General features: G+C 48.8%; 4 protein-coding genes across 6 annotated transcripts; 2 read left to right on the top strand and 2 right to left on the bottom strand.

Annotated features, from left to right (window-relative positions):
• The first annotated feature begins 8041 nt into the window (after positions 1-8041).
• OPT3 (oligopeptide transporter) lies at positions 8042-11583 on the top strand. Its single transcript, XM_087521758.1, has 5 exons — positions 8042-8719; positions 9398-9495; positions 9581-10418; positions 10514-10696; positions 10787-11583. Exons 1-5 carry the CDS (start codon positions 8198-8200, stop codon positions 11399-11401), a joined length of 2256 nt encoding a protein of 751 aa, XP_087377884.1. The 5' UTR covers positions 8042-8197; the 3' UTR covers positions 11402-11583.
• Positions 8726-16526, bottom strand: LOC147972933 (tornado 1). Of its 3 annotated transcripts, none has more exons than XM_087521757.1 (4): positions 14967-16526; positions 13417-14654; positions 11786-13186; positions 8726-9169 (listed from the first exon to the last, which is right to left on the bottom strand). In XM_087521757.1, the coding sequence occupies exons 1-3, from the start codon at positions 16522-16524 to the stop codon at positions 11825-11827; spliced, it is 4158 nt and encodes a 1385-aa protein (XP_087377883.1). In that variant the 5' UTR covers positions 16525-16526; the 3' UTR covers positions 8726-9169; positions 11786-11824. The 3 variants fall into 3 exon arrangements, with proteins under 3 accessions (XP_087377883.1, XP_087377882.1, XP_087377881.1); XM_087521756.1 differs by having other exon boundaries at positions 8726-9157; XM_087521755.1 differs by lacking the exon at positions 8726-9169 and having other exon boundaries at positions 11590-13186.
• Positions 16527-17398: 872 nt separating this feature from the next.
• On the top strand, positions 17399-19481 carry LOC147972932 (glucan endo-1,3-beta-glucosidase 1-like). The gene is made up of 2 exons (XM_087521759.1): positions 17399-17532; positions 18185-19481. Exons 1-2 carry the CDS (start codon positions 17406-17408, stop codon positions 18457-18459), a joined length of 402 nt encoding a protein of 133 aa, XP_087377885.1. The 5' UTR covers positions 17399-17405; the 3' UTR covers positions 18460-19481.
• Positions 19482-19634: 153 nt separating this feature from the next.
• LOC147972931 (uncharacterized) lies at positions 19635-20684 on the bottom strand. The gene is made up of 5 exons (XM_087521760.1): positions 20524-20684; positions 20366-20436; positions 20162-20242; positions 20031-20074; positions 19635-19889 (listed from the first exon to the last, which is right to left on the bottom strand). Exons 1-5 carry the CDS (start codon positions 20573-20575, stop codon positions 19790-19792), a joined length of 348 nt encoding a protein of 115 aa, XP_087377886.1. The 5' UTR covers positions 20576-20684; the 3' UTR covers positions 19635-19789.
• Between the last annotated feature and the right edge of the window lie 6069 nt (positions 20685-26753).

Raw genomic sequence — 26753 nt, 5'->3', positions numbered from 1 at the left:
AACGATTTTCGCGCTAGTTGCTCAATCCGTTGCTTATTCAGAAGAATCCTCAAATGAATATTCTTTATTTCCTCTCACAAATGCTCCCCTTTTCCATTCGAATGTAGATGATTGAACAAAATGTTTCATGTGATTCAAAAAATGTTTATGGTATTTTAAAAATGTTCTTATTTTTCAAAATATATGTTTGTGACATTTCCAAATATATGTACACAATTTTTAAAATTGCCTGCAAAATTAAAAAATGTTTCGTGCCATTCAAAAAATGTTCATGGCATTTAAAAAACTTGTCCACACTTTTTTAAAGATGTGTTCTTGACATTTTAAAAATACGTATACAGTGCAAAATTGTTTAATGCAGTTGAAAAATGTTCAGCGTGTACAAAAAAATGTTATTCGTGCATAAAAAAGGTATATTTTTTGAAAAATAAAAAATTTGATGAAAACACAGAGAAAAAAAAAGAAGGAAAAACTACACGAAAGGTTCTAAACCCGAACTGAACCGGCACATAACCCAAAACCGCAACGGGGCTATAGTGTTAGGCCGGCCCATTTAGTCAAGCGCGAGAGGCTCAGAAGGAGCGAGATATAGCCCTGGTGAATCAGAGTGATTTATATAAAAAATTCTAGATCGGGGTTGATTCTTCAGTGCCTTGTTCCTGGACACAGTGTGTTGGATTACAGATTAGGTGCTCTCGTTGCCTTGAGAATGGCCAACGAGCGCGTGAGTATCGCACTGCCTAGTGTCCGCTCTGCTTGTTGGCAAACCTTGCCACGTCGTCGGCATCCCGCCTTGCCAGTGGGAATTGCCAAGCACCAGGCCTATTCCAAGGCAATTCGGTGTGATTCATGGGCGTTGGTTGTATCCGCTCCCATGGGCTTGGTAACCCAAGACCAGGTTCTGCGCTCTAAAGTGTTAACCTTAGGTTCATTCCAGCTAAAGGAGGCGATCCAGCCTTTGCTTAATGCCGTTGAATCAATGCATGCATGGTTGGTTGCTTCAGTTTGGGAGTTTTTCGGAGCATGCGAAGGTTGCGTCAAATAGACTCTCTCTTATGCTGAATATGAGGCATGCCCCTCTATGGTGGATCTTGATGTTTGATTTAAGCACAAGTGAGTGATGCATAGATCTATGATTGTTCTCACCTCATACCATGGCCAGTCCATCGTCACTACATGCATTACCATTTGCCAATGTTACCGCCATGGTTGAGGCAATTGTCGGGGACCTGGCTCCGATGTTGCAAGTCATGCTTGGGCATAAGGGATGCATGTGGAACCGGCTTTGCCGTTGTCAGGGGAGCATGGGGAGGAGGTGCTCGATTGTGACTTTGGCTCCCGTTCCAACCACTCTGCAGCCTAGCCAAGTGTTTGAAAATGGAGAGAGGAGTTGTCTTTTAATATTCCTATGGGTGAGGATATTGTTGTGGCCGGTGTGGTTGTGCCTAATCCCGAGGCCCTCTTCGCCGCTAAGCTTTATGATTTCCTCATCGAACTAGATTCTATAAAATATGAAAAGACGATTGGATGCCTCTTGAAGAAAAGCGCATTGACGGACAAATGTAAGTAGGGCAGTGCAATGCTCAAGGAGAAATCTAGTGGGAGCAAATGCAAGAAGGGTGGTGCTAAAGGGAATGCACAAGATGTTTCATCATGGATGATTCTAGTTTTGTGGGATGTGTACCTGGACTCCGTAACCTTCCCTGGACTACGTAACATGTTAGGTGATCCTATGTAACCTTCCCTCTAAATATCCCCTCCCCCTGATTTTCACAGGATGGCCCCCCTTCCTCCCATTATTCCAATCCAAACCTGCCAAATCATCTGCATCACGTAAATCGTATGTAGCTTTGCGTGGATGCAACATTCCTTGCAGTAGTATCATTGGGCATGTTTGTCGGCCAGCCACCGTGGTCGTGTGTATGTGTGTGTTTGTTCAGGCAAGATCGTAACGCCTTTCGTTCGATTTTACATAATTAACTGTGCAACTCTTTTCTTATGATATCTTTAGAGTAAATTTGTCCAACAATGAATTTGGGATACTGGTAGAAAACGGACCTTTAGTCTCAGGGGACTAAATAAATTTTTTTGATTTTTTTCCTGATTTTTAAATTTCCGAATTATTTTACAATTTAATCTCTAATCACCCCTCATCACTGCTCTGTTTAATCTATAATCTTTATTCTTTAATCACCCCTCATCATTTCAAATCGTCTAACTTCCCGGCCGGTCACCCATCCTGTCACTACTCCAGCCTGAGCACGTTTAACTTCCGAGTTCTATTCCCCCTATTTTCCAAGTCTGCATTTGTGTTTTCCTGACAATAGTAAGATGTCAATCCTATTAACCCCAGGAGTTTAGTTTGAGCATGAAGTCACACGTTTCACTGTTTGAGTTTAAAACTATTATTCTTAAAAAACAACAATTATTTAGTAACACTAATATTTCTTGAATAAGTAGTTTGACCATAGTTTGACCAGATTTGACCAAAATTCAAAAAAACTCAAATAATTATTTAGTAACACTAATATTCGTGAATAATTATTTAGTAACATTAATACTTCTTGAATAAGTAGTTTGACCACAGTCTGACCAGATTTTACGAAAATTCAAAATAACTGAAATTTGAGCATAACTTTTTTTTCCTTTTAGAATTTGAGGATTCAAAAAAATTGCAAAACGACCTACGACAATCAAAATTGGATGCGGATTTTCGTGCTGAGCATTTTGATATATTATACGTTTTTTTCCGACATCGTATGCAAAAATTATAGCCGTTTTACTTTTTCATAACACTTTTTTGCAAAACATGTCCAAATTTAAGTTTTTAAATTTTCCTAACTATTAGATGTAGTAATATAACTACATCTCGAATGATTTTATTTTTTTGAAGTTTTTATCATTTTCTTTTGTTTTTTCAAAACTAAAATGACGATACACAGGGGGAGGGGGGTAGAGTTTGAGACACGAACCCCTTTAGTCCCGGTTCGACGCACCCTTTAGTCCTGGTTCGTGTCTCAAATCGAGACTAAAGGTCTCATTTGAACTGGGACTAATGCCTTTCCGACGCCCTAGCCGCTCGAACCGGGACTAATGCTCACATAATGGAACCGGGACTAATATGTACATTGAGCTGTGATCAAAACCCTGTTTTCTACTAGTGCAGATTCCTGGGTGCTCCTGTCACTTATTCCACTGTGAAAAATATAGAGTTGGACTTTTTGGACGCTAAGATGATTAAAAAACTTGATGCTTGGATTGCATATTCAGCATCATCTGGGGCTAGATTGACTCTGTTAAATTCCAGTCTGGATGGAATCCCATTATATCTTATGTCAATGTTTTTGTTCAACAAAACTTTTATTGACAAAATGGACAAACACCGTAGAAGATTTTTTTGGAGGAGAAAAAATAAAAAGCGTGCTTACCATATGGTGAAATGGGCTAGGGTTTGCCGATCCAAGAGTATTGGGGGATTGGGACTCAAAGATCTCCATAAACAAAATATTAGCCTCTTAACGAAATGGTGGTGGAAGCTTGAGACTTGTGATGGGCTATGGCAACGTATTATTCGTGCCAAATACTTTAAAAATAGGACTGTAGCTAATATTCGTAGCCGCTTCTCTGATTCTCCTTGCTGGAGGGCAATAATGAAAGTAAAAGAGACGTATATGGCTGGAAGGGTCGTCCAGGTTAATAGTGGTAACCTGGCTAGGGTGTGGCACGATCCATGGCTGGATGAAAAACCTTTGCGAGATAAGATGCCTGTCTTATTTAGTATATGTCAAGATCAGGATGGGACTATTGCTGAGTTTGTGGCAAAGGACTATAAACTGGGGTTCAGACGGAGACTGTTTGGAGAGGTTAATGATCAGTGGGACTGGGTGGTCTCTGAGGCTAAAAAATATACCCTAAGCACCTCCCCTGATGTAGTTTCATGGAGCCTTAATAAGAAGGAGAGGTTCTCCACCAAATCAGTTTATGAGTGGCTGGAGAGGGATTTGGCTGGTCCGAATAACAAATGGATTTGGAAAGCTAGTATCCCTTTAAAAATTAAAATCTTCTTGTGGCAGTTGTTTCAAAATGCTGTGCTTACACGAGACAACTTGCGAAAAAGGGGCTGGCCTGGAAATCCTGCTTGTTCCTTCTGCAATAACATGGAAGATGCTAATCATCTGTTTTTTACATGCTCACTTGCTCGAACTGTATGGGGGGTCTTGGGTGTAACAGTTGGGGCTTCCTGTTGCCCTCGATCACTGTGGCAATGTTGGGCTTGGCTTTATAAATTCTTTCCAGGCGAAAAGAAATTCTATATGATGATTATTGCTGCGATTTGCTGGGGGATTTGATGCCTCGAAACAAAGTTACTTTTGATAAATACAATGCTCGTACTCCGCTGGAGGCTGTTTTCAGTGCTTGTTCTTTTATGTTGTACTGGGCAGGACTACTGAAAGAAGAAGACAGGACGAGGTTCAAGGCTAGGGTGAAAAGGCTGGCGTTTGCGGCAGCGGCTCTGGCAGACAGGTCGTACACTCAGGGGTGGATGCTGCTGAGGGATGGAGATGAAGTTCAGATTGGCTAGCTTGGTCATCTCGCCAGTTTCACCGATTCCACTGGGGTTTGATGCCCGTTCTGGTGTTTGTCAGAAGTTGTTTCGCAGTTGCCTTATGCCTCTCCTGGATGGCTGCGTAGTTTCTTCCATATACTTTGCTGCACTGGCGGAGTTTCAGCAAGGCTACATGGGCCATGGCCCGCCCAGCTTTGCACCACATCCTTCTTTTATAGCCGGCCCATGGGCAGGGGAAAAACCAATTTCATGCAATTTAGTCTACCCAGCCCGTCTAGGAATTTGCTGCAAGCTCCGCCACTGCTTTGCTGTCTAGGATAGTAGCATGTTAGTGTCGTCAGATTTTCGCCCCATGGCGGTTGATCCGTTCCAGGGTCTTCTTGTTGTGGGTTTCCTGGCGGTGCTCCAGCTCGCTCTACCCCTTTTAGTCCTATTTGGGTTTTGATGGTCGTTTTATTTTGGATGTGGTTCTTAGAGACTTGTTGAAACCGAACCTATGTATTTTCATTGATTGCAAAATTAATGAAAAGGGGTGTGAGCCCGGTTGGAAAAGGAACGGGCCGTCTCATGTCACGGGCCTGTATATATGTCTAAGAAGAAGACTTTGAATGGTTCTGACTGTGCAACTGGGTGAAAGCGAATCCTCTAAAAAAGCTTGGTGAAAGCGAGCGCTAAACAGAATAGCATCATTTTCCGCTGAAGGTGCAGCACTAGAGCGCGCGATCCATTCCCTCCACGACATATATCGTTTTGCCTGCGTCTCCGAGAGAAAATTGGATCAGTGATTAAAATCCGCGCTTGCTTCCGCGGTCATCCACGCTTCCGACCTCCTCCGAATCGCAGAACGCAACGGAGGGGTGGCGCCACCGCCGGACGGCGACGCGACCGAAGGCTAGCTGTTTGTCTCGCTCGCGCGGGAGGAGAAAGAGAAAGAGAACGCCGGTTGGTGACAGACAGTGCGGGATGGAGAGCTACGAGTCTACGCCCCGCGACGGGTGGCTGGGCGACGCCAACGGCCCGGCCGGATTTGATTCCACGAACGCGCGGATCCCTGCCTCCCTCCTGCGGTGGCGGACCTGCGAAAGCGGAAAGGGAAAGCGAAAGGTGGCGCGTACACACGACACGACTCGCCCCGGGGTCAGCGCTGCCCGTCCCGTCCGTGCTACTGCTCCATTGGCTCCAGCACACGTGGTACAAAATAGCATGACCCGGATCTAGGCCCTAGATACTACCTCTGCACTCGGCTGCTGTTTGTTTGTGCAGCCAAAGGTGCACACACATAGTGATACCGGCACTACCTCGGGGTAGGCGTTGCCGGCGCTGGCTCTGGCCCACGGGTGGTGTGCATAAACCTATGCCGAAAAGCCCTTCCACTACAACCGCGCGCGCCACACACGGCGGCGCGCGCTAATCAGGCGGCCGAACGCCGATGTGGCGGCGAGGTGGCGCGCGCGGGGCCCCCGCCCCGGCGACAGGGTGCGCGGGCGCGTGCCGGCGGCGCGACGGCCACACGCGGGCGGGCGTTGTATAGGTGCACCGTGCACGCCCACCACCATTGTCTTGTCCATTGATGTATCGACCTACCGATCGGCGATCGTAGGCGAGTAGCGGCAGCGATCTGTCGCTACATATACGGTCCACTCCCACTTGGCCAGCGGACGCGCACGGCGAGCGGCACGCGCGCGCGCAGCGACGGGGGAGCGGAGACCGGTCGATCGATGGAGGTCCACACCAGCATGCATGCGCATGCGGCATCGTTGGACCGATCGATCCATCCATCGCGCCTGCCGTAGGGTCACTGTTGGAGAGATGCTTAACCTGCTACGTGGACGGCCGGCGTGAGACTCAGCCATTTTACTCAACCAGCGACGACGCGCATTATCGACGGTATCGTCAACGATGCAGGCCCCAAATCTCTTCATGATTTGCTCCTACTGGCATGATGCATGCATGGAAGCTGCGCTAGAGCCCAGTAAAAACAGATGAGAATCATTTATCCACACGGTCTTCATGCAATCGTGCTCATGGCATCTACTCCCTCCATTCCAAAATATAGTGCGCCCGCGCTTCCCGATGTCGAACTTTGACCATAAATTTTACGAACAAGACCGACTGCGGCGGGAGAAAAAGTTACATAATTAAAAACTTCTTTTGAATATGAATTCACTGATATAACTTTTGCTCCCGCCGCAATCGGTCTTGGTAGTTAAATTTACGGTCAAAGTTAAAGCACAGGGATAGAAGAAGCACTACATTGTGGAATGGAGGGAGTATCCAGTTTACTTTTCAATGCATGGATGATGGATGGGTTCACTTCTTCCGTTCTTCACATGATGAGAGAGGACAAGGGCACCGGAAAGCTGGCCACCTTTAATCGCCGATCCCCATGTCAAAAGCGATTGGTACCTGCTGGCCACGGCACAGTAGCCAGCGATCCTTCCTGTGCATGCCGTCCTCTTGTACAGCAGGCGGAAGAAACAAGCCACGCCCATGCATGCATGCACCGCGCGTGGCCGCCACCCACGTCCATGTGCGCTCGCTCACTCGAACCAGATGCCTTCTTCCTCCACCCTCCACTTGTGCCTAGCTCCATCCCTCGGCTCCATCCATGCACGCCGATGCCAGCCATCGGCAGATCGAGTACAAAATCCTCTTGAACAGTCCTGTGGATGACACGAATATATCGATATTGTAGATATTTGGTTTGAGGCGTGAGGCAATTGGGGCATGCATCGTTTGCTTTTTTAGGCGGGAGCATCTAAATGATCCGGATGAGGCAGAGAAGAGAACAAAGGTCGGGGCATGGGAAACTACCATCACACACGTCAAGCATGCCAAAAACTTTAGCCAAGGCGCTTTTGACGACACCTGATTCCCGCTCAATGCCCAAGGTTTCGTCTCGAATTGTTTATCGAGGAAATTGATGTTCCCTGTTTCCGGACCATAAATTAATACACGAGGTTGCTAACTATTTTACTCGATATATACTGATGCTCTGATGCTCTGAATACGGGTTAACCGTACGTGCAATGCTGAGTAGCCTGCGTCCCTCCGCTACGAGACGACCCACAATAAGCTGCGCAACTGGCAGGCCCGTCTCGCCAATGGCGCCGCGCGTTGCACGATCAGGGCCAGGACTAAAAAGCCACTTTGCTAAAGCTCAAGAGCAACCCAGCGGCTTTAACAGCTTTCACTTGCCAAGAACCCCAATCAGCCGAGCGCGATCACACGAAGTGGCAACGCACGATGAGTCGTGTGCCACGGCGCGCCGCGCGCGTGCCACCGTGTGCCGGGGGTTAAGCCGGCGCGTGCCCGTCGGGGTGCCCCGGTGTCCATTCGCCCGCCGTCCGATCAGAGCCACGGACGGCCGCGATGTGTTTCCTTCGCCCAAACCCAAGGCGGCGGCAGGGGTACGAGGAGTGGAGGGAACACGGAGACGCGAATGTGGAATATAAATTGGGACGACCAGAGGTCAGACGCTACCATCCAAGAATCTCCGCAAGTGTACCGAGCTACTTGTCCACCGGAGATACATAGGAGCAAATCATTGTAGCTTCGTAGCTCTGCTCGGGGGCAGCCACACCCCACAGCCAGCGAAGCAGAGCGTGTGTGTGACAGAGCGTGAGAGAGATGTCGTCGACGAAGCCGCCGGCCGACGCGACGGGAGGGAAGGCAGCGGCGCAGGGGGAGGGGGAGGGGGAGGGGGAGCGGTACCCGGTGGAGGAGGTGGCGCTGGTGGTGCCGGAGACGGACGACCCGGCGACGCCGGTGATGACATTCCGGGCCTGGACGCTGGGGCTGGCCTCCTGCGTGGTGCTCATCTTCCTCAACACCTTCTTCACGTACCGCACGCAGCCGCTCACCATCTCGGGCATCCTGGCCCAGATCCTCGTGCTCCCCGTCGGCCGCTTCATGGCGTCCGTGCTGCCCGACCGCAAGGTCCGGCTCCTCGGCGGCCGCCTCGGGAGCTTCAACCTCAACCCGGGGCCCTTCAACATCAAGGAGCACGTCATCATCACCATCTTCGCCAACTGCGGCGTCTCCTACGGCGGCGGCGACGCCTACTCCATCGGCGCCATCACCGTCATGAAGGCCTACTACAAGCAGTCGCTCAGCTTCCTCTGCGCCCTCCTCATCGTCCTCTCCACGCAGGTCCGATACCTTCATCATCAATCTCGTTCGTTCAATTTCGTGGGCCATGGTTTTTGTTAGCGCCATTCACAGAACCAAAAGTTCGAAAATTTATTTTGAAGTTCTGTTGATTGATCAATGCGCATCAAGGAATTGACAGTGCCCTCTGTTCCGTTTGGTGTTCGATTCCACACGCGAATGCGACGGGCACGACGGGCACGAGGCATCTAGCTAAGGGCTAGGAGATGTGACCAACACTATAGATGTCTGGCTGCCAATCGATGGTGTGATGTTTTGGTCCGCGTAGAGAGTTACCGCCAATGATTCTTCGGAGAAAGGATGGAGGAAAATCTTGGCGCCACCGAGAATCCATGGCCCTACGAATAATTGGCGGAACTCTGTTCTTCTTGCGTATGCATGCACCTCTTGTGGAATTTCGACGTGGTCAACTTTGAAATTCTGTCAAAAAAACTAAAAAATTCTGTCAGGTTGCGGTCATCAGTGCAATATTGCATCGTGGATGTATATTCTCCAAAAAAAAATACATCATGGATGCACTGTCATGTCATTAAGCGATTATTAGTTAAAAAATATAATCCAGAAGAAAAGTGTCTGTGTTTTTACTCATGTGATGTTTTTTTAAGAGTACGAAAGCAAACACTGGAGAAAGTGCACTGACTTGTGCAAAACTGCATGCAGATTCTGGGCTATGGCTGGGCTGGCATGCTGAGGAGGTTCCTGGTTGACCCTGCCGAGATGTGGTGGCCTTCTAATCTCGCCCAGGTCTCCCTCTTCAGGTAGATTCTACCCACGAGCTCTGCTAAAGCTAATCTTAATTTGGGGAGGTAATTTGGGTTACTTACAACTTTGGATGGAATGCAGGGCGCTGCACGAGACGAAGGAGGGCGGGAAGCCGGCGAAGGGCCCGTCGCGGATGCGCTTCTTCCTCATCTTCTTCTTCGCGAGCTTCGCCTACTACGCGCTCCCCGGCTACCTGCTTCCCATCCTGACCTTCTTCTCGTGGGCGTGCTGGGTGTGGCCCCGCAGCATCACAGCGCAGCAGGTCGGGTCCGGCTACCACGGTCTGGGCGTCGGCGCCTTCACCCTCGACTGGGCGGGCATCTCGGCGTACCACGGCAGCCCGCTGGTGGCGCCGTGGGCGTCCATCGCCAACACGGCCGTCGGCTTCGTCATGTTCATCTACGTCATCGTGCCGCTCTGCTACTGGCGCTTCAACACCTTCGACGCCCGCCGCTTCCCCATCTTCTCCAACCAGCTCTTCACCTCCACGGGCCAGAAGTACGACACGACCAAGGTGCTCACCGCCGACTTCGACCTCAACGTGGCCGCCTACGACAGCTACGGCAAGCTCTACCTCAGCCCGCTCTTCGCCATCTCCATCGGCTCCGGGTTCCTCCGCTTCTCCGCCACCATCGTGCACGTGCTGCTCTTCCACGGCGCCGACATGTGGCGGCAGAGCCGGAGGGCCATAGGCGCCGCGGCCAAGCTCGACGTGCACGCCAGGCTCATGCAGAGGTACAAGCAGGTGCCGCAGTGGTGGTTCCTGGTGCTGCTGGCGGGGAGCATCGCCGTGTCGCTGCTCATGTGCTTCGTGTGGAAGGAGCAGGTGCAGCTGCCATGGTGGGGGATGCTCTTCGCCTTCGCGCTCGCGTTCGTGGTCACCCTCCCCATCGGCGTCATCCAGGCCACCACCAACCAGGTGAACATCTTTCTTCCGTTCTTCATCAGTAATGCTACAATTTTTGCTACCGCTGCACTGATCATTAACGGATTCATCGCCTGATCTGCTTGCAGCAACCCGGGTACGACATCATAGCGCAGTTCATGATCGGCTACGCGCTACCCGGCAAGCCCATCGCCAACCTGCTCTTCAAGATCTACGGCCGGATCAGCACCGTGCACGCGCTCTCCTTCCTCGCCGACCTCAAGCTCGGCCACTACATGAAGATCCCGCCACGCTGCATGTACACCGCCCAGGTACGTGACAGAGATCGATCTCTCAGCCCCCACAATGCACTAGATGCTCATCACTCGCTGAACTAACCGGCGTGCGCTTGGCCGGTGCAGCTGGTGGGCACGGTGGTCGCCGGCGTGGTGAACCTGGCGGTGGCGTGGTGGATGCTGGACAGCATCGACAACATCTGCGACGTGGAGGCGCTGCACCCGGACAGCCCCTGGACGTGCCCCAAGTACCGGGTCACCTTCGACGCGTCGGTGATCTGGGGCCTCATCGGGCCGGGGCGCCTCTTCGGCCAGCACGGGTTGTACCGGAACCTGGTGTGGCTGTTCGTGGTCGGCGCCGTGCTGCCGGTGCCGGTGTGGCTGCTGAGCCGGGCGTTCCCGGAGAAGAAGTGGATCGCGCTCGTCAACGTGCCCGTCATCTCCTACGGCTTCGCCGGGATGCCGCCGGCCACGCCCACCAACATCGCCAGCTGGCTCGTCACCGGCACCGTCTTCAACTTCTTCGTCTTCAGGTACCGCAAGGGGTGGTGGCAGAAGTACAACTACGTGCTATCGGCGGCGCTCGACGCCGGCACCGCCTTCATGGGGGTGCTCATTTTCTTCGCGCTCCAGAACGCGCACCACGACCTCAAGTGGTGGGGCACCGAGGTCGACCACTGCCCGCTCGCCACCTGCCCCACCGCACCCGGCATCGTCGTCAAGGGCTGCCCGGTCTTCTGAGCACTGAGCTCGCCGGAGCATCATCGGACACTGCCCTCCATGTATGTAGCTAGCAGCGTTCATCGTCTGGGTTGGCAGAGGAAGCCATGAATTCAACCTCTGTCACATTGTGAACATTGTGTGTTTTGTTTTTCTCCAAGGAAATCAAATGCCTAGCTTATATAAAATCATCGCCCTGACTATACTCGTAGGCAGATCACATCCTTCAGTATTAGTGTGAGGATTCACATAGAAATGGTCAATGCAAAGCAGCAAACAAAGCTATTTGCAAGGATACAGGAATACACACAATTTGACAGAACATAATGATAAGAACAGAGCATATTCACTATTCTCAGTTGTCACCTATCAGGCTATCGGCAGAGTGACGTGAGAGGGAGGCACCTGTGGTCGTGGGCCGTCGGGCACGCTGGAGTGGATGGTTCAGAGCGGCAGCTCGAAGACCTCGTCGCCTCTCGCGGCGATGTGCTTCCTGCAGACCCACCCAATGTGGCCGTCGTCTCTGTACCGAACGCGCCACAGGCCAAACCTCTGCGCTATGTCCATCCCTGTCAGAACTCCTTGCCCTCTCAGGAAATCCACAAGCCACTGCCTGGCCGCTTTCATGTCCTCCCCCATGTCGTTGGTGCCACTGTTCCTCGCTCTTCCGTACATCACTGCCGCGCCTAGAGCCCCCACCGACGCGGCGGACACGCCGTACATTGCCGAGGAGTCAAGCAGGTGCACCACCTCCCTGCTGAGGTCAGGGATCATCTCCCCCATCCCAACGATGAAATGCGCTCCGATCTTCAAGGCGAATGTTAAGAGCTTCATGAACTTGCTCATGTAGGGCAGCAGGGACTGCACCGCTTGGTTGTCCACCTGGATCAGATCACATCCGATCTGATCCTCCACCACATGCATCTCTCTTCGGAACTCGCACAGCATGTGCACCCGTAGGGATTGCATGCCGGGCAGGATCCTTGTGACCAGCTTCCTGGAGCGGTTGTCTAGGCTGACAAGATAGAACATCTGAGGCACTTTTCTGTCTTCCAGTTGAATGCTGTAGTTCATCACGTAGTCCATTTTCCTGTGGAGCTCTGTCACAAGGTGATACTCGTAGTACCTCAAGCTTGCAATCTCTTCCTTCAGGTCCCTTATTCCTTGCTCTATTATCTTCAGTCTTTGGAGAACCATCTCGACTCCTCTCGCGATGCCCAGGATGGAGGGATCAACCACGTCTGCTTCAGGGATAGTTTCAGGCTGCTGCAGATTGTCAGGGGTGACAGCGAGTTCAGTCGCAAGAAACTGTAAATCATAATACCTACGGTGCAGAACTTCATGGAAGTCATCATCTGATAGCAGATCTCTGGCATGGTCAGATCCTGATCTTAAGATGAGCCTTTTATTGCTTTCAACTGCACTCCAGGTATGCTCATAATCATATATGCTTTCTGCCGGCAGTGACAGTAGAATTTGCTTTAATTTTTTCAGAGGGAGCTGTTGAGTTGCACGGAACCTTCTTGGTATGAGATATTTCACACAGTCAGGCCTGAGAATGCTTTCCTTGAACGTCATATTGGGAGACAAGTTCAGTATCGCTGGGATTACAAACTTGTGGAGTAGCCTCACCATGTCCGTAATATTTCTATTGGAGCATGCAAGCACATCTATAGATGAGCCAAACTTCATTCCCAGCTCCACCTTTACATGGACACCATTAATCACTGTATAAATAAGGTTTTTCTCCAGGTTATAAACTGCTTCCTGCTGCCCAAGACACATGATTTTGTTATGCAGACGAACCTGGAAAGCAAAATTTCCTTTAGAAAATCGAATCTGTATCTATACTACACTGAAGCAATATCCAGGTGTAACCGCCAGTCAGTATATATGTTCAAGAGTAAATATCAGAAAAAGCAGAACAACTGTGGCATTGTTTTTGCAAAGCCTCAACTTCTAAAAAATAAAGGACCTTGCAATATATTGGCAGCTACAAACTACATTAGTAATTAGCTGTTGGTGTATGTTTTTACCTGCAGTCTTGGAAAGAAGTCACTTGTTAGGAGCATGCGTACATCTTCACATTCGAGACGCCTTCCAACAAATCTGCATTCCGGCATAGTTAACTGCCATTTCTCAGCCCCTCCTTTGTTTTCCTCAAGAATGGCTGGTAGTAAGAGTAATGTATGTGGGTTCCCAGGGTCCTGTTCATAGCATAATTCGAGTTCCAGCAATATATTTATGATGTCACTGGCCTGTAAGGATGCACCAGTTCTCCAGTTTGTTCTTGGAATTTGGTTGCGCAGCTTCTCTTGCAGAACCTTCTCCAACTCCTCTTTATGGACAAAACCACCACTGCTCTCTATCTTGATTGACTTCAATGTAGCTAGTTGGCTGAGGACATCTCGGCAGAACCATTCACAATTCATCACCAGAAGTCCAAGTTCCTCAAAAAATACTATTTCACCCAAGGTATGCAGTGATTTCGCAACAGCACGTCTCCGTGTGTCCACTTTCTCCACATTATCACGCCTCGATCTCAATCTTAGCGATGGAATGTTGAGCTGGCATATCTCGCAGAACTCAGCCCACCTGATCACTGCTCTGCTATTCTTCAACCTCCAGTCATGCAAAATCTTGATCAAATCATTACATACTTCATAAACTTGAGGAACTTGTTGGATTATTGTCTTTGTTGTCTGTCGCAGGTGATGAGTGAGTTTGCTTACTGAAACCAATGATCTCGAGTCCACAGCAAAAACAGTGGGGTAAATTTCTGCATGTGAATGGAAATCTTCTCTGAGCCTTTGTACAACGGTAGCAATTGGCTGTAGCCCTTCTGGTAGATGAGATACCTTGTCATAATGGGTGAGAACTATAGTTACACAGGGTCGGAACGAGTGTGACCGTGATACTCTCCGCCTATAATTTGAAATCAAGAACCTCAGCCAGTATATGAGTTCCCATTCAATCTCATCTATGCTTTTTGGATATTTAGTAGCAGGCTTTCCAACCAAACTAGACACAATCATGAAAAAGCTTGGACCACCAAGCACCACGAACATGAAATCATGCAACGCAAAACTTCCTTCATTTCCACCAAGATTACACATTGTCAACTTTGTGTTGCCATCAAAGATTGAGTTCATCTTATTCTCATCGGTAAATGGCATTTGCTCAACTGGAGTCTTCTGAGTTTTTCTTACATCCATGTGAGGCAAATTCATTGAATTCATGCACTGATTCATGGAGCTACATAGCGTGCTTTTACCTGAGAGCACATGCAAATTGAAGCATCACATTTATAACCAATTCTTAGACAACATAATGGGATTTGTTTTTGTAGAGCTGTCATGTAAGGTACAAATATTTGTATAGCGAAGTCAACAAAATGTTGGAACTAATTTAGCAGGCCCACATGTCATGTGAATGTGAAGCACATTCCATCAAAATGATATTTGACATAATCTATTCAGAAAATTCACAGGTTACCAAAATTGTATGCTGAACAAAATAAAACTAGTATTTCTTTATTGAGGCCTATAGATTAGAAAAAGGATGGTGCTGGTGGGTGAAATTGCACCTGCTAATTCTTGGCCACACAGAACAACTCGGCAGCATGTAGGAGCACTTAGTGGCAAATCAAGCAAATCATTTGGCAGAACCAAACTCCCGTTCTGACCAAGTTTCTCATATATTTGGCCTGTCTTGCCTGCAACATGCAAAGGTGTTTCATGAAGATCAATTTCTTCAATCCATGGATTGACCTGCAAAGTATCCATAATGGTCTGTAAAACTGCTTCCCCCTCAACTCCCTTGCACCCTCTGAATGATAAAATTCGAAGAGTGGCATTCCTTTGTAAGGTTGTAAAGATATTGACAACATCACTTGATCTCAGGCTTGCATCATCACATATTGCCAGCTGAATAAGGCTCTGGTTTGTCTCCAACATCTGCAAGATTGCAGCCACACCATATCTACCTATATTTGTTCTCTCTCCCCCAAAACTCAAAACCTTCAAAGTGGAATTGGCTTGTGTCTGAAGTGGCGAGAATGTGCTAAGAGGGCATAACAAATGCTCCAATCCAACTCCACCAAAGCGATTCCCATCCAAAGTCAAGCTCTCTAAATACTTGTTCTTGAACAGTCCTGCAGCTATATACACCACTGCTTTGTCCCTGAGGCAACACTTGGTAAGTTTGACAACTTTTAGGCTCCTATTCCGGTTGAGGACCTCTCTAAGTTCTTTGGTCCATCTGGACTTCAGAGGGACACCTGTCATGTCCAATGTTGTCACCGTGGTGTTCCATGCCAAAGCACAAGCAACCCGTTGTAAGCCTGTAGAATTGATATTGCTGTAAATCCTCATGTTTCCAGTTTCTGGCAGGAACTCAACAATTTTACAGTTGTTCATGCCACCTCTTGTATCACGACTGCGTCCCCATATATGCACCTCCACTCTGCGGTTGCGTGCCAGCACAGCAGAGATAAGCGGAACCGCTGGAATGGAGTTGTTGTCAAGTATAATCAGCAGCTTCAACATATAGTTCACCTCAATCATCTTGGAGAGTTCTTCTGCTCCCTTGGAGCCCATGGAGTCTTCCCATACTTGAAACTCTTCCACACTTCTGTTCTTTGCCAAAGCTGACGCAAGCAGTGTCGCTCCAGCAGCTCCAATTCTACAATCATTGAAAACAACTGCTTTCAAGGTGTTGTTCCTTTGGAGCATTTCCGAGAGTGGGACTAAAGCAACAGCTGATTTTGTGCTAAACACATTTTTTTGGAACTCCACCTGCTTCACATTCGAGCCAGGGCCTAAGTATGAACAGAGAAGTTGGATTGCTTCAGGCTGCCATTCAATACCATGAAAAAGGAGATTAGTCACGCCTCTGTAGCTCTCTTTCGAATCCACAAGATGATGCAGAAACTCAAGCAGAAAGTTGACACCATCCTGGTCTGTACAAATATGGATCCTTAGTGATCTCTCACTTTCCATAGACAAGCCCGATCCCGAGTTTGCTGCAACCTGGTAGAACGCGATGTTCTCAATGTCCTTGTACTCCTGTAAATCAATTTCTGCAACATCTCTGATATACTCCTGGTTAGATGGTGATGGTACCATGATGATCCCATCACCCATACTTGGAGGTGTCGATGAAGAGCAGTTGAATCAGGGACAGGAAGCAGAGGTGAAGGTTTACCTTTACCATGCAAGTAGAATTCAGATGTATATAGGTGTCTGAACAAAACAGATTTCAGAGGCAGATGTCATATATGGCAACTGGAAAGAAAGTTTTCTAAAGAAAACGAGTGCAAGGCAAGGTCAGGCATCAGATTCCTGGCTTGTCTAGGGAGCATGATAAAGAAAGGAATAATCTTTATTTTGCTTTGCTTGTCTGAAGGAACATGATTGGCAAAGCTAATAAGTTCCAAGTATACGAAATCACTTGCGTAGTTCCACGTACCAAGGTATCAGAGTTGGTATGCTGAAAGCCTGAAAATATCAAAGTTTTGCTTTGATTTTCAACTTTTTAAAGCATCAACCATGACTCCACTATATGTATGATCCATCCTAACTACGTGCACCCATCCAAAATATCAGATATAACACATAGAAATTGCAACGCCAGCACAAATTTTGACAGGAAACATCTACACTGTCAAACAATAAACTTAAAATTCTGTTCACTTGTTTCATTGCAGAATTCAGGAAATAAAAGAAGATTTACTTCCCATTGTCTTACATCACTGGTAATCAATTTTCTTATTTCTTAATTTTAACATTATATTGCAGTGCGCGCTTTAGTCAGAAAAAGATTCTCAGAAGTGTCCAGGAAGTAAAGAACAAGTGCAGGATGCCTTTAATATTCAGATAATAAAAGTTAGCCCATCCTTTTCCCATCTTAATGTCTACAGAGACTGAGCCTTATATGACCTTCACACAACTTGTAGATTTCCATCAAACCAAGCACATTGTAGAGTTACTTAATTGTTAAGGTGCTAGGAGTAGAAAGAAGCAAAATGCATACATACTTACCACCAAGTGCAGCCAGAGTGAAGAACTGCTATCTGAAGAAGCAAGCAGCAGCAAGGCTGATACTGCTACTTTATTTTATCCTTCACTTCACCACAGTTTTGGCTCAGCAAGGTATGAAAATAACTTGTGGCTCCTGATTCCAAAATGCTCATGCGCTATTTATCCTTTATTTTTCATTTTTAATCTTATTATCTCTAATCATCCCAGTGTTTCTTCTTTCAAAATTCTATTAACATAAAATCCAATCTCAGAGTAAGCAATATAGTAAAGACTAACAGTCTGAAACATGCCGTATGGTAGCTTGGTAGAGAGAGGATATGTGCATATCTGAAATAGCATATACCGAGTGATTCAACTCTGTTACTGAAAACAAAGATATGCAGACTTTAAACCATGCAAACCGGGGGAGGGGGGAGCCGCTATTGCCAAATCCACTGCTCAAAGTTACATAAGCAGATTTCTGTCAGATTCATTAGTGGGTATATTTATTTTGCTCTTGAGATACCAGAAACTTTTGAGCCTGAGAAATCATGGCCTCATTGCTGTTCATACTTAGATTCATGGGGTGCTATGCTAGCAAGATAAAGTCAACTGTAACCTTGACCCCATAGTAAATACAGAAATAATCACTGAACATTGAAAAGAACCATCCAGTAACTGAAATAGTGTGATCTGAATTCATATGTCTCCCAGATAAATAAATGAAACACTGAACCATTTAAGGAATTTGAAGAAATACTTACACCTATAAATTTTCAAGCAGAGGATCGCAACTGGGAGAAGCAGTGGTGCATAGTGGATGAGCAAACACCAGATGATATCCTACAGATTGCTCTTAGCTGGGCATGTGGTCCTGGAGGTGCAGATTGTACGATGATTGAGCCTAATAAATCATGTTACCTTTCCAATACAGTCAGGGACCATGCATCTTATGCCTTCAACAGCTACTGGCAAAAATACAAGAAACATGGTGGTTCTTGCTACTTCAATGCAGCTGCAATGGTCACCGACCTAAACCCAAGTATGTTCACAACCTAAACCATCATTAGGAGCATACACTTTTGCAGGTTGAAATTCCACTAGAAAGATCAAACATGCAGAGCACAACATACACACACACACACACACACACACACACACACACACACACACACACACCACAAGCCCGCACACACGCACGTGTACTCTTAGAGAATTTAGGATAGCATCCAAATATAAGCAACTTATCTTACTCCCCCTCATTCATAATATAAGCAGTTTTCAAATTTGTGCTAGTCAAACATTTTAGGTTTGACCATCGATATAGAAAGAATTACCAGCTTAGACAATATGAAACTGACATGAATATTGTCATAATTATATTTAGAATTTGTTTGAAACAACATATTTTTTGAGAAAATTATGATCAAAGTGTTACTTTGAAAACCGTGTAAATGGTCTAGGCTACTTATATTGTGAATGACAGGGAGTATACAAAAACATTATCGTTCTCAGCCATGTCATTCACTTTGTGTTTTCATGCCAATGCAGGTCGTGGTCTTGATATAACGGTGGTCAAAGCACTGGAAGACGCATGCATTCCTGGTTTTCTTCCACTGATCCTTCAGGAAAAGAATGGAAAAAATGTTCGACACATTTTTCGTCTTTGTGGAGGGGATGCCATTACTCGAATCAGGTGGGCAATGTCTAGTACTGCTCCATACTTCAAAATGTGTCAACTATGTGTCTCATTTGTAATCAGACTCTTTTCAATTTTAGTCATGTGCCTGGTTTTGTATCAATAAAAGTTGAGCGGGTTTTTATATGGTGTGTAAAGGGGTAGAGACCCCAAACAGCTAGGATATAATCAAGCGCAATAATCACTATGGTTATCTGACACTTATAGCGCAAATAGATGAAATCATTGCTACACTAAGTAGTGCCCGTGCCCGTGCCCGATCTCTACAATGTTAAATAAATTATAATGATACAAGTTATGGGAGCACGGTGAACCAAACTATAACCTGAAAATGAGGATATTTTGTAGATGGATGGAAGCAGAGAGATTGGCAGAAATCAAGCTGACCATGTTTGCAAGGCCAGCCACGAGAGCCAAGATACCGTGATTATCATGGAAAAAGTATTGGCATTAAATCTAAAGAAACAAGAGACGCAGCTTCATTGGCATGAGCAATTGATCGGACTGTTAAGCAGGATGTACAAATGAGGAAGTGTGAAACATCAAGGGAACTGTTTTATTTCAATTATTATCTATAAAGGCCACGAGAAAGATGTGTGCCACAGCAGTGCAATCATGACCTAATAGAGCGACTGATACAAAGCCTTGTGTAAGGTAGACATAGTTTTCACCCGATAAAACACAATACAATCAGAAGAGCAGGCTGGCCCAAGCAGCAATGAATGCAAAGCCACCGATCGGTGCTGGTGAAGAGAACTTCCTGTCTTCAAGGTAAGCCACAGTGTAGCACCTAGAAATGAAATGAGCAACAATCATTATGCAATCCCATCATTCCAAACAACGCAAACGAAATCCAAGACCAGTGGTCCTTATTTTCTTTGCATCCCATGAAAGTTCACAGTGCAGTTTAAAGACAAACACACACACTTACGTTCCAGAGAAGAGCACAATTCCAGTTGTCAGAAGGCCTCCGAACTGCATACACAGCAAAGAACCGCATGAATTAGCGCGCAGCTAGATTAAAAAAAGAAGCAAAAGCAGGATGCGGGTGTTAATGCTGACGATGTTGGGGCGCTTGGTCATGGGAGCCCCGAGCAGCGCCGCGGTGTGGACGAGATGGTACAGGGACGCGGTCTGCCAAATCTGTCAAAAAAGAAAATCCCCCAACTGTAAGACGCAGATTGATCTACATGATTTGGAGGGACGGGTCGGAAGTGGAACGAGGGAGCGGCCGGGGATCGATGGACGGAGAGTGGCCGAGTGTACCTCTTTGTATCTAGGGTTCTGGGGGCGGAACATGTGCGCTCCATAGGTGCCCAGTCCAAGAGCAGCGACCCCTGCCCGACCAATTTCACACAGCCGTCAGAGTGCGGAAGCAGCCGGAGGAGGAGGAGGGGGAGGGCAGGGGAGGGGGGTGGGGTTACCGGAGACGGCGGCCACCTTGTGCCATAGCATCGGGTCCGTGGGCATCACCATCTTCTTCTCCCTCTTCGGGTCGTCGCCGCCGTTCGCTCGGTTGCTTCTGCTTCCGCTTTCCTTCCTTCTCCGCTGGTGGTTGGCGTTTTTTCAGGGAGTTGGCGTTTTGCTGCCAGCAGTAACTATTTTCTGTGGCCAAATCGGTCAAAACAGTTGTGAGACGTTGGATACTTGGATCAATGGCCAGCACGGCGCATTGCTTAGAGCAACTTTAGCATACCCCGCAAAAAGCCCGACCCGTAAAATAACTGCCAAAATGCGGGTCGGCGCGGAAAATCCCGCCCGAACAGACCCCACAAACGCGGCCGGCCCGCAAAAAATTTTGAGGGGCGCGGCAAAATCTCGGCCGTTTTCCCTTCGCCCCTGCGGTGCCGCGTATCTCAGTGAAGCGGTTGACGGGAGAGACATTTCAGCCCGTGCGTCTTTCCCCATCTCCTTCCGCCGCCCGCCTTTGGATCCGCCCGTCCGCCGCCGGCGATTCCGGCCAAATCTGCGGGCGGAATCGCGCCGCGGGGGCGTCCCGCACCCTTCAGCACCGATACGCTGCACCGCCACCCCCCGGATCCGGTGAGAAGAGCCGCCCCTCGTCGTTGTCGCCGCAGGGGATCGACCGCCGTCGAACCCGCCCCTCGTCGCCGCCCGGGATCACCCGCCATAGCCGCCGCCGGTTAGTGCTTGTTTTGTGCTTTGTGCCGAGCGGTATGCCTAGTTGATTGACTCACGCGGCATGCGATTCTTGTCCATGTAGATGGAATTGAACCCGTGCGAGAAGTCTTGCTCTCCGATTCGGACGACTCAGATGTTGAGACGATGCTTGCAACCTTTCGGTAGCAGACATTAGTGATGGCACTTTCCGTGAAGGAGCACGAAGACGAGAACCGGAAGAGGCGGCGAGGATCGACCGTCGGGCGTCTTTGCATTCCTCAGAATCACCATCTTGGGAATGAGATGTTGATGCAAGACTACTTCGTGGAGAATCCAACATATCCACCGCACCTCTTCCGGAGAAGGTACCGAATGCGTTGATCCCTCTTTGTGAAAATTGTTGAAGCTTGCGAGGCAAATTATCGGTGTTTTACTCAAAGAAGAAATGTTGCGGGCTTAAAGGGATTTAGTGCATATCAAAAAATCTCCGCAGCTATGCGGGTGATTGCATATGGCGTTCCAGCTGACTATGCCGATGAGTACCTTTGCATTGGTGAAGATACCACAATTGAGTCAGTGCGTAGATTTGCCAAAGTGATCATCCGTGTCTTTGGTCCTGAGTATCTTCGGGCACCCAACGAGGATGCCACAAAGAAATTGATGGCATCTAATGAGAGGATAGGTTGGCCTGGCATGCTAGGTAGCATTGATTGCATGCATTGGACTTGGAAAAATTGCCCGAAGGCATGGCAGAGAATGTATTGTGGCAAGTCTCGTGATGCAACAATTATGCTAGAGGCCGTAGCATCCGAAGATTTATGGATTTGGCATTGCTTCTTTGGTATGACGGGCACTCTCAATGATATCAATGTGTTGCAACGGTCTCATTTGTTTGCTAGGCTTGCTAGTGGTGATGCTCCTGCTTGCAACTACACTATCAATGGGCATGAATACACAAAAGGTACTATCTTGCAGATGGTATATACCCTCCTTGGTGCACCTTTGTCAAGAGCATCAAAGATCCCAAAACGAGAAAACATTATGAATTCTCAAGGGTGCAAGAGGCAGCCCGAAAAGACATTGAAAGAGCATTCGGGGTTTTGCAATCTAGGTTTGCCATTGTTCATGGTCCTGCTCGTTTTTTGGACAAGAGGACCTTGAAAAATATCATGACATGATGTGTTATCCTTCACAATATGATTCTCGAAGATGAGAGAGGAATGAAAATGCAAACCAGCTAGAGACCCTGACCACATTAGAGCTTTTCTTAAGACATACAAAGAGATTGAAAATGCAAACACCCACTTTCAACCTCAGGAGGATCTCATTGAGCACCATTGGTGTCGGTGTCAAAACCGGCGGATCTCGGGTAGGGGGTCCCGAACTGTGCGTCTAAGGCGGATGGTAACAGGAGGCAGGGGACACGATGTTTTACCCAGGTTCGGGCCCTCTTGATGGAGGTAAAACCCTACGTCCTGCTTGATTATTCTTGATAATATGAGTAGTACAAAAGTTGATCTACCACGAGATCGGAGAGGCTAAACCCTAGAAGCTAGCCTATGGTATGATTGTATGTTGTCCTATGGACTAAAACCCTCCGGTTTATATAGACACCGGAAGGGGCTAGGGTTACACAAGGTCGGTTACAAAGGAGGAGATATACATATTCGTATTGCCTAGCTTGCCTTCCACGCCAAGTAGAGTCCCATCCGGACACGGGACGAAGTCTTCAATCTCGTATCTTCATAGTCCAACAGTCCGGCCAAAGGATATAGTCCGGCTGTCCGGAGACCCCCTAATCCAGGACTCTCTCAGTAGCCCCTGAACCAGGCTTCAATGACGATGAGTCCGGCGCGCAGTGTTGTCTTCGGCATTGCAAGGCGGGTTCCTCCTCCGAATACACCACGGAAGAGTTTGAATACAAGGATAGTGTCCGACCCTGCAAAAATAAGTTCCACATACCACCGTAGAGAGAATAATATTTCCATAGATCTAATCTGCTAACACGTTTTGGTAGCATGACACCACGCCACGGTCCGGTAATTATTTGAACTGTTTTTCTTTAACCAGCCCCACACATAACACGAGGCGGTTTCTTGATACGTCTTGTCAAAGCAGAGATCGTGCTCCCCTTATTACGGGATTCTCATCAATACGGACGTGGGTAACCCAACCGCGCCATCAATTACGGCGCTTGGGGGATAAGCGAGTTTTACCAGGCTAGTGGGGGCGCATAGTTTAGTCCGCCCTTATAAAGGGATAAGATCTTACCTTTTTCAACCCACGCCTTCTTCCTCCTTGCTCATCCATTCTCGCGCACTCGAGCTCCAGCGCCCAAGTCCACATCCTTCTCCTCAACTCTCTCCAAACATGTCCGGAGTGGGAGGCAAGTGGATGGCCTCCTCCGTCATGGAGGGGCACATCAAAAAGTTACATGGAGCCGGATACTTAGCCGCGGATATCGCGCATCGGCTGCCAGCCGCGGGGCAGATCGTCCCTACCCCGGAACCTCACGAAAGGGTGGTTTTCCTCCCCCACTTCGTCCGCGGACTGGGGTTTCCCCTCCATCCATTCGTCCGCGGCCTCATGTTCTATTATGGGCTGGACTTTCATGATCTGGCCCCGAATTTCATCCTGAACATCTCGGCGTTCATCGTCGTGTGCGAGGCTTTCCTCTCCATCCGGCCCCACTTTGGCCTATGGCTGAAGACCTTCAACATCAAGCCGAAGGTAGTAGGCGGCCAACAAGCGGAATGCGGCGGAGCCATGGTGGGCAAAATGCCCAACGTTACATGGCTCGAGGGCTCCTTCGTGGAGACCGTAAAGGGGTGGCAATCGGGGTGGTTCTACATCACCGAGCGGCACGACACCAACTGGGAGGCGGCCCCCGAGTTTCGATCCGGAGTCCCCACGCGGCTCACTTCCTGGAAGGAGAAGGTCCTGTATTGGGGCTCTTCGGTGGAGCTGGACGGACTCCAGAAATGTATCCGGAACATGACAAGCAAGAAACTTAAGCTTGTCAACATAGTCCAGGTCATGCTCTTCCGCCGGATCCTCCTGTGTCAACAACATGCTTTCAACTTATGGGAGTTCGACCCGGCCCAGCACCAGACTCTACGTGAGCTCTTCGACACGACGCATAAAGACGTCTGGAAGGCACTGTTCAAAGGTGCCGAGGTCCCTCCTTCTCTTACCGAGGACCGCGGGCTAAGCGCGAAGCGCCTTGCGTATTCGGTAAGTTCTGTACACAGGGTATTTATTTCCCATAGCTTAAATATGTGAGGGATTTGAGCTCCCATGCCTTTGACAGGACTGGGTGGAGACATCGGAGCAGATTAACTGTCCGGCCCCTCTTCCCGAAGACCCTGCGGATGCTCTCCTGATGGAGATGCGGACTCCGGCTCCTTACGAGGTGCCGGATAAGACCAAGAAGGCCAAGGGAACCCGAAAGAGTTCCCGGCACCAGGTGGTATCGGACTCATCGTCCGATAACTCCGAGGCACACTTCTCCCGTGAAAACGAGGAGAAGGAAGACGAAGACTCTCCCCCTCCAGCCAGGGAGACAAGAAAAGGAAGGCCGCCCCAACCGGGGAGGCCGAAGGGTCTAATAAGGGAAGGACTCCCCTTCCGGACTATTCCACCACCGCCGCCGATAGCGAAGACGAGTGGTTGCTCAGGGCCAAGCCACTGGCGAAGTCGTAAGTATTCGGATACCAGAGTAACTCATAGCATACTTTTGTTGCACTACTTCTCCTAACGTCGAATATGATTATGCAGTCCGCCCCGAGCCCGTATCAACGTATCATTGTCGGACGGTTCCTTGGACTCGTCGGACATGGACAGTGATACGCTTCCAACCGCCACCTCTCCTGGCCCTACGGACAACGCCGAGGTACTGTCTCAAGGGGCACCGAGCCGGGGGAGACAGTCCCGTAGGCGCCTCAAGGCGACCTTCCGGACTCCAGGAGCAAAGGGAGTAAGGCTCCTAGGGGCTCCAAGTCCGGACCGCAGCCGGACACTGCGCCAGAACCTCCAGTGGTTCCGGACTCGGGCAGGTGGCCCCCTTCCAAGAGGGGAAAGCCGTCCGCGCCGGTGACCTCTGTCCATCCAGAGGCACCGGACGAACTGCTGGGAGCGCTTAACGGCACTTCCATCGACGAAGGGCACCGTACTATTATGAGTGCGGTGATCAAGAAGGTTCAGTCCGCCAAGAGCGGACTGACTGAAGCCTGTACCAGCCTTCTGACAGGCTTTGAGGTGAGTATTTAAAATATAGAAAAAATATTACCGCATAGACAGTAGCCCCTGATGCTCTGTTTGGTGTTCACAAAGAAAAGCCGAATAGAGGATCGAATAATATCTGCAGGAGTCTAATATAAGTATGTCTGTATGCGTATGCAGGCTTCACTGCTGACCTCTGCCGCACTGAGTGCGGAGGTCGCCGCACTGAAGCAGGACTTCAAGCGGTCCGAGAAAGAGCTCGACCTTGCCAAGAGGAAGCTCGAGGAGAACAAGGGTAAGTAGTACCTTGTCTATATAAAAAAGAAAATGTGGTTGCGAACTGACAGGATCATCATGAATGTGCCAGGAGCCACGACCGAAGTGGCAACCCTGAAGCAAGCGTTGTCCGAGGCTGAAAACAAAGCGGCCAAGGAGCGCACCGAGCGGGAGAGACAAGAGGCACGGGTGGGCGAGGTGCAGCAAGAGCTCCAGGCACTCGTGAAGAAACACGAGACTTTGGAGCTTGACTCGAAGACGCGAGAGTCCGAGCTTGCCGCGGCCTTCGAGAGCACCAAGCAGGCCAAGGCCAAAGCCTAAAAGGCCCTCCAGGAAATTGAGGCGATGAAGAAGATAGCGGTGGGTAAGGCATTCAATATGCAAAGCAAGCATGTGAAAGTAATTACTTGTTACTTACCCGAATCTGGAGCTCTCCAGGAGCATTTGCAGATTTGCCCCGCAGCGTGTCGGATGCCGTGAAGTTTTACCAGGCCGAGGAGGAAAGCTCGACGGAGAAGTTGTTCTGGTCTCAGTATACTGGGACCGAACACCCGGTGCCTATGAGCAACCAGCTGAAGCAACTGGTCGAGCTGCACAAGGCGGCCGAACAAGCCATGTGTTGGGGAACGTAGTAATTTCAAAAAAATTCCTACGCACACGCAAGATCATGGTGATGCATAGCAACAAGAGGGGAGAGTGTTGTCTACGTACCCTCGTAGACCGAAAGGGGAAGCGTTAGCACAACGCGGTTGATGTAGTCGTACGTCTTCACGATCCGACCGATCCAAGTACCGAACGCGCGGCACCTCCGAGTTCAGCACACGTTCAGCTCGATGACGTCCCGCGAACTCCAATTCAGTAGAGCTTCACGGGAGAGTTCCGTCAGCACGACGGCGTGGTGACGATGATGATGTTCTACCGTCGCAGGGCTTCACCTAAGCACCGCTATGATATGATTGAGGTGGATTATGGTGGAAGGGGGCACCGCACATGGCTAAGATATCAAGAGATCAATTGTTCTGTCTATGGGGTGCCC

The sequence above is a fragment of the Triticum urartu genome, chromosome 5A (genome assembly GCF_056163025.1).
Source record: "Triticum urartu cultivar PI428250 chromosome 5A, HENAU_Tu73, whole genome shotgun sequence".
NCBI classification, from domain to species: Eukaryota; Viridiplantae; Streptophyta; class Magnoliopsida; order Poales; family Poaceae; genus Triticum; species Triticum urartu.
This window is presented reverse-complemented; position numbering and strand designations above follow the sequence as displayed.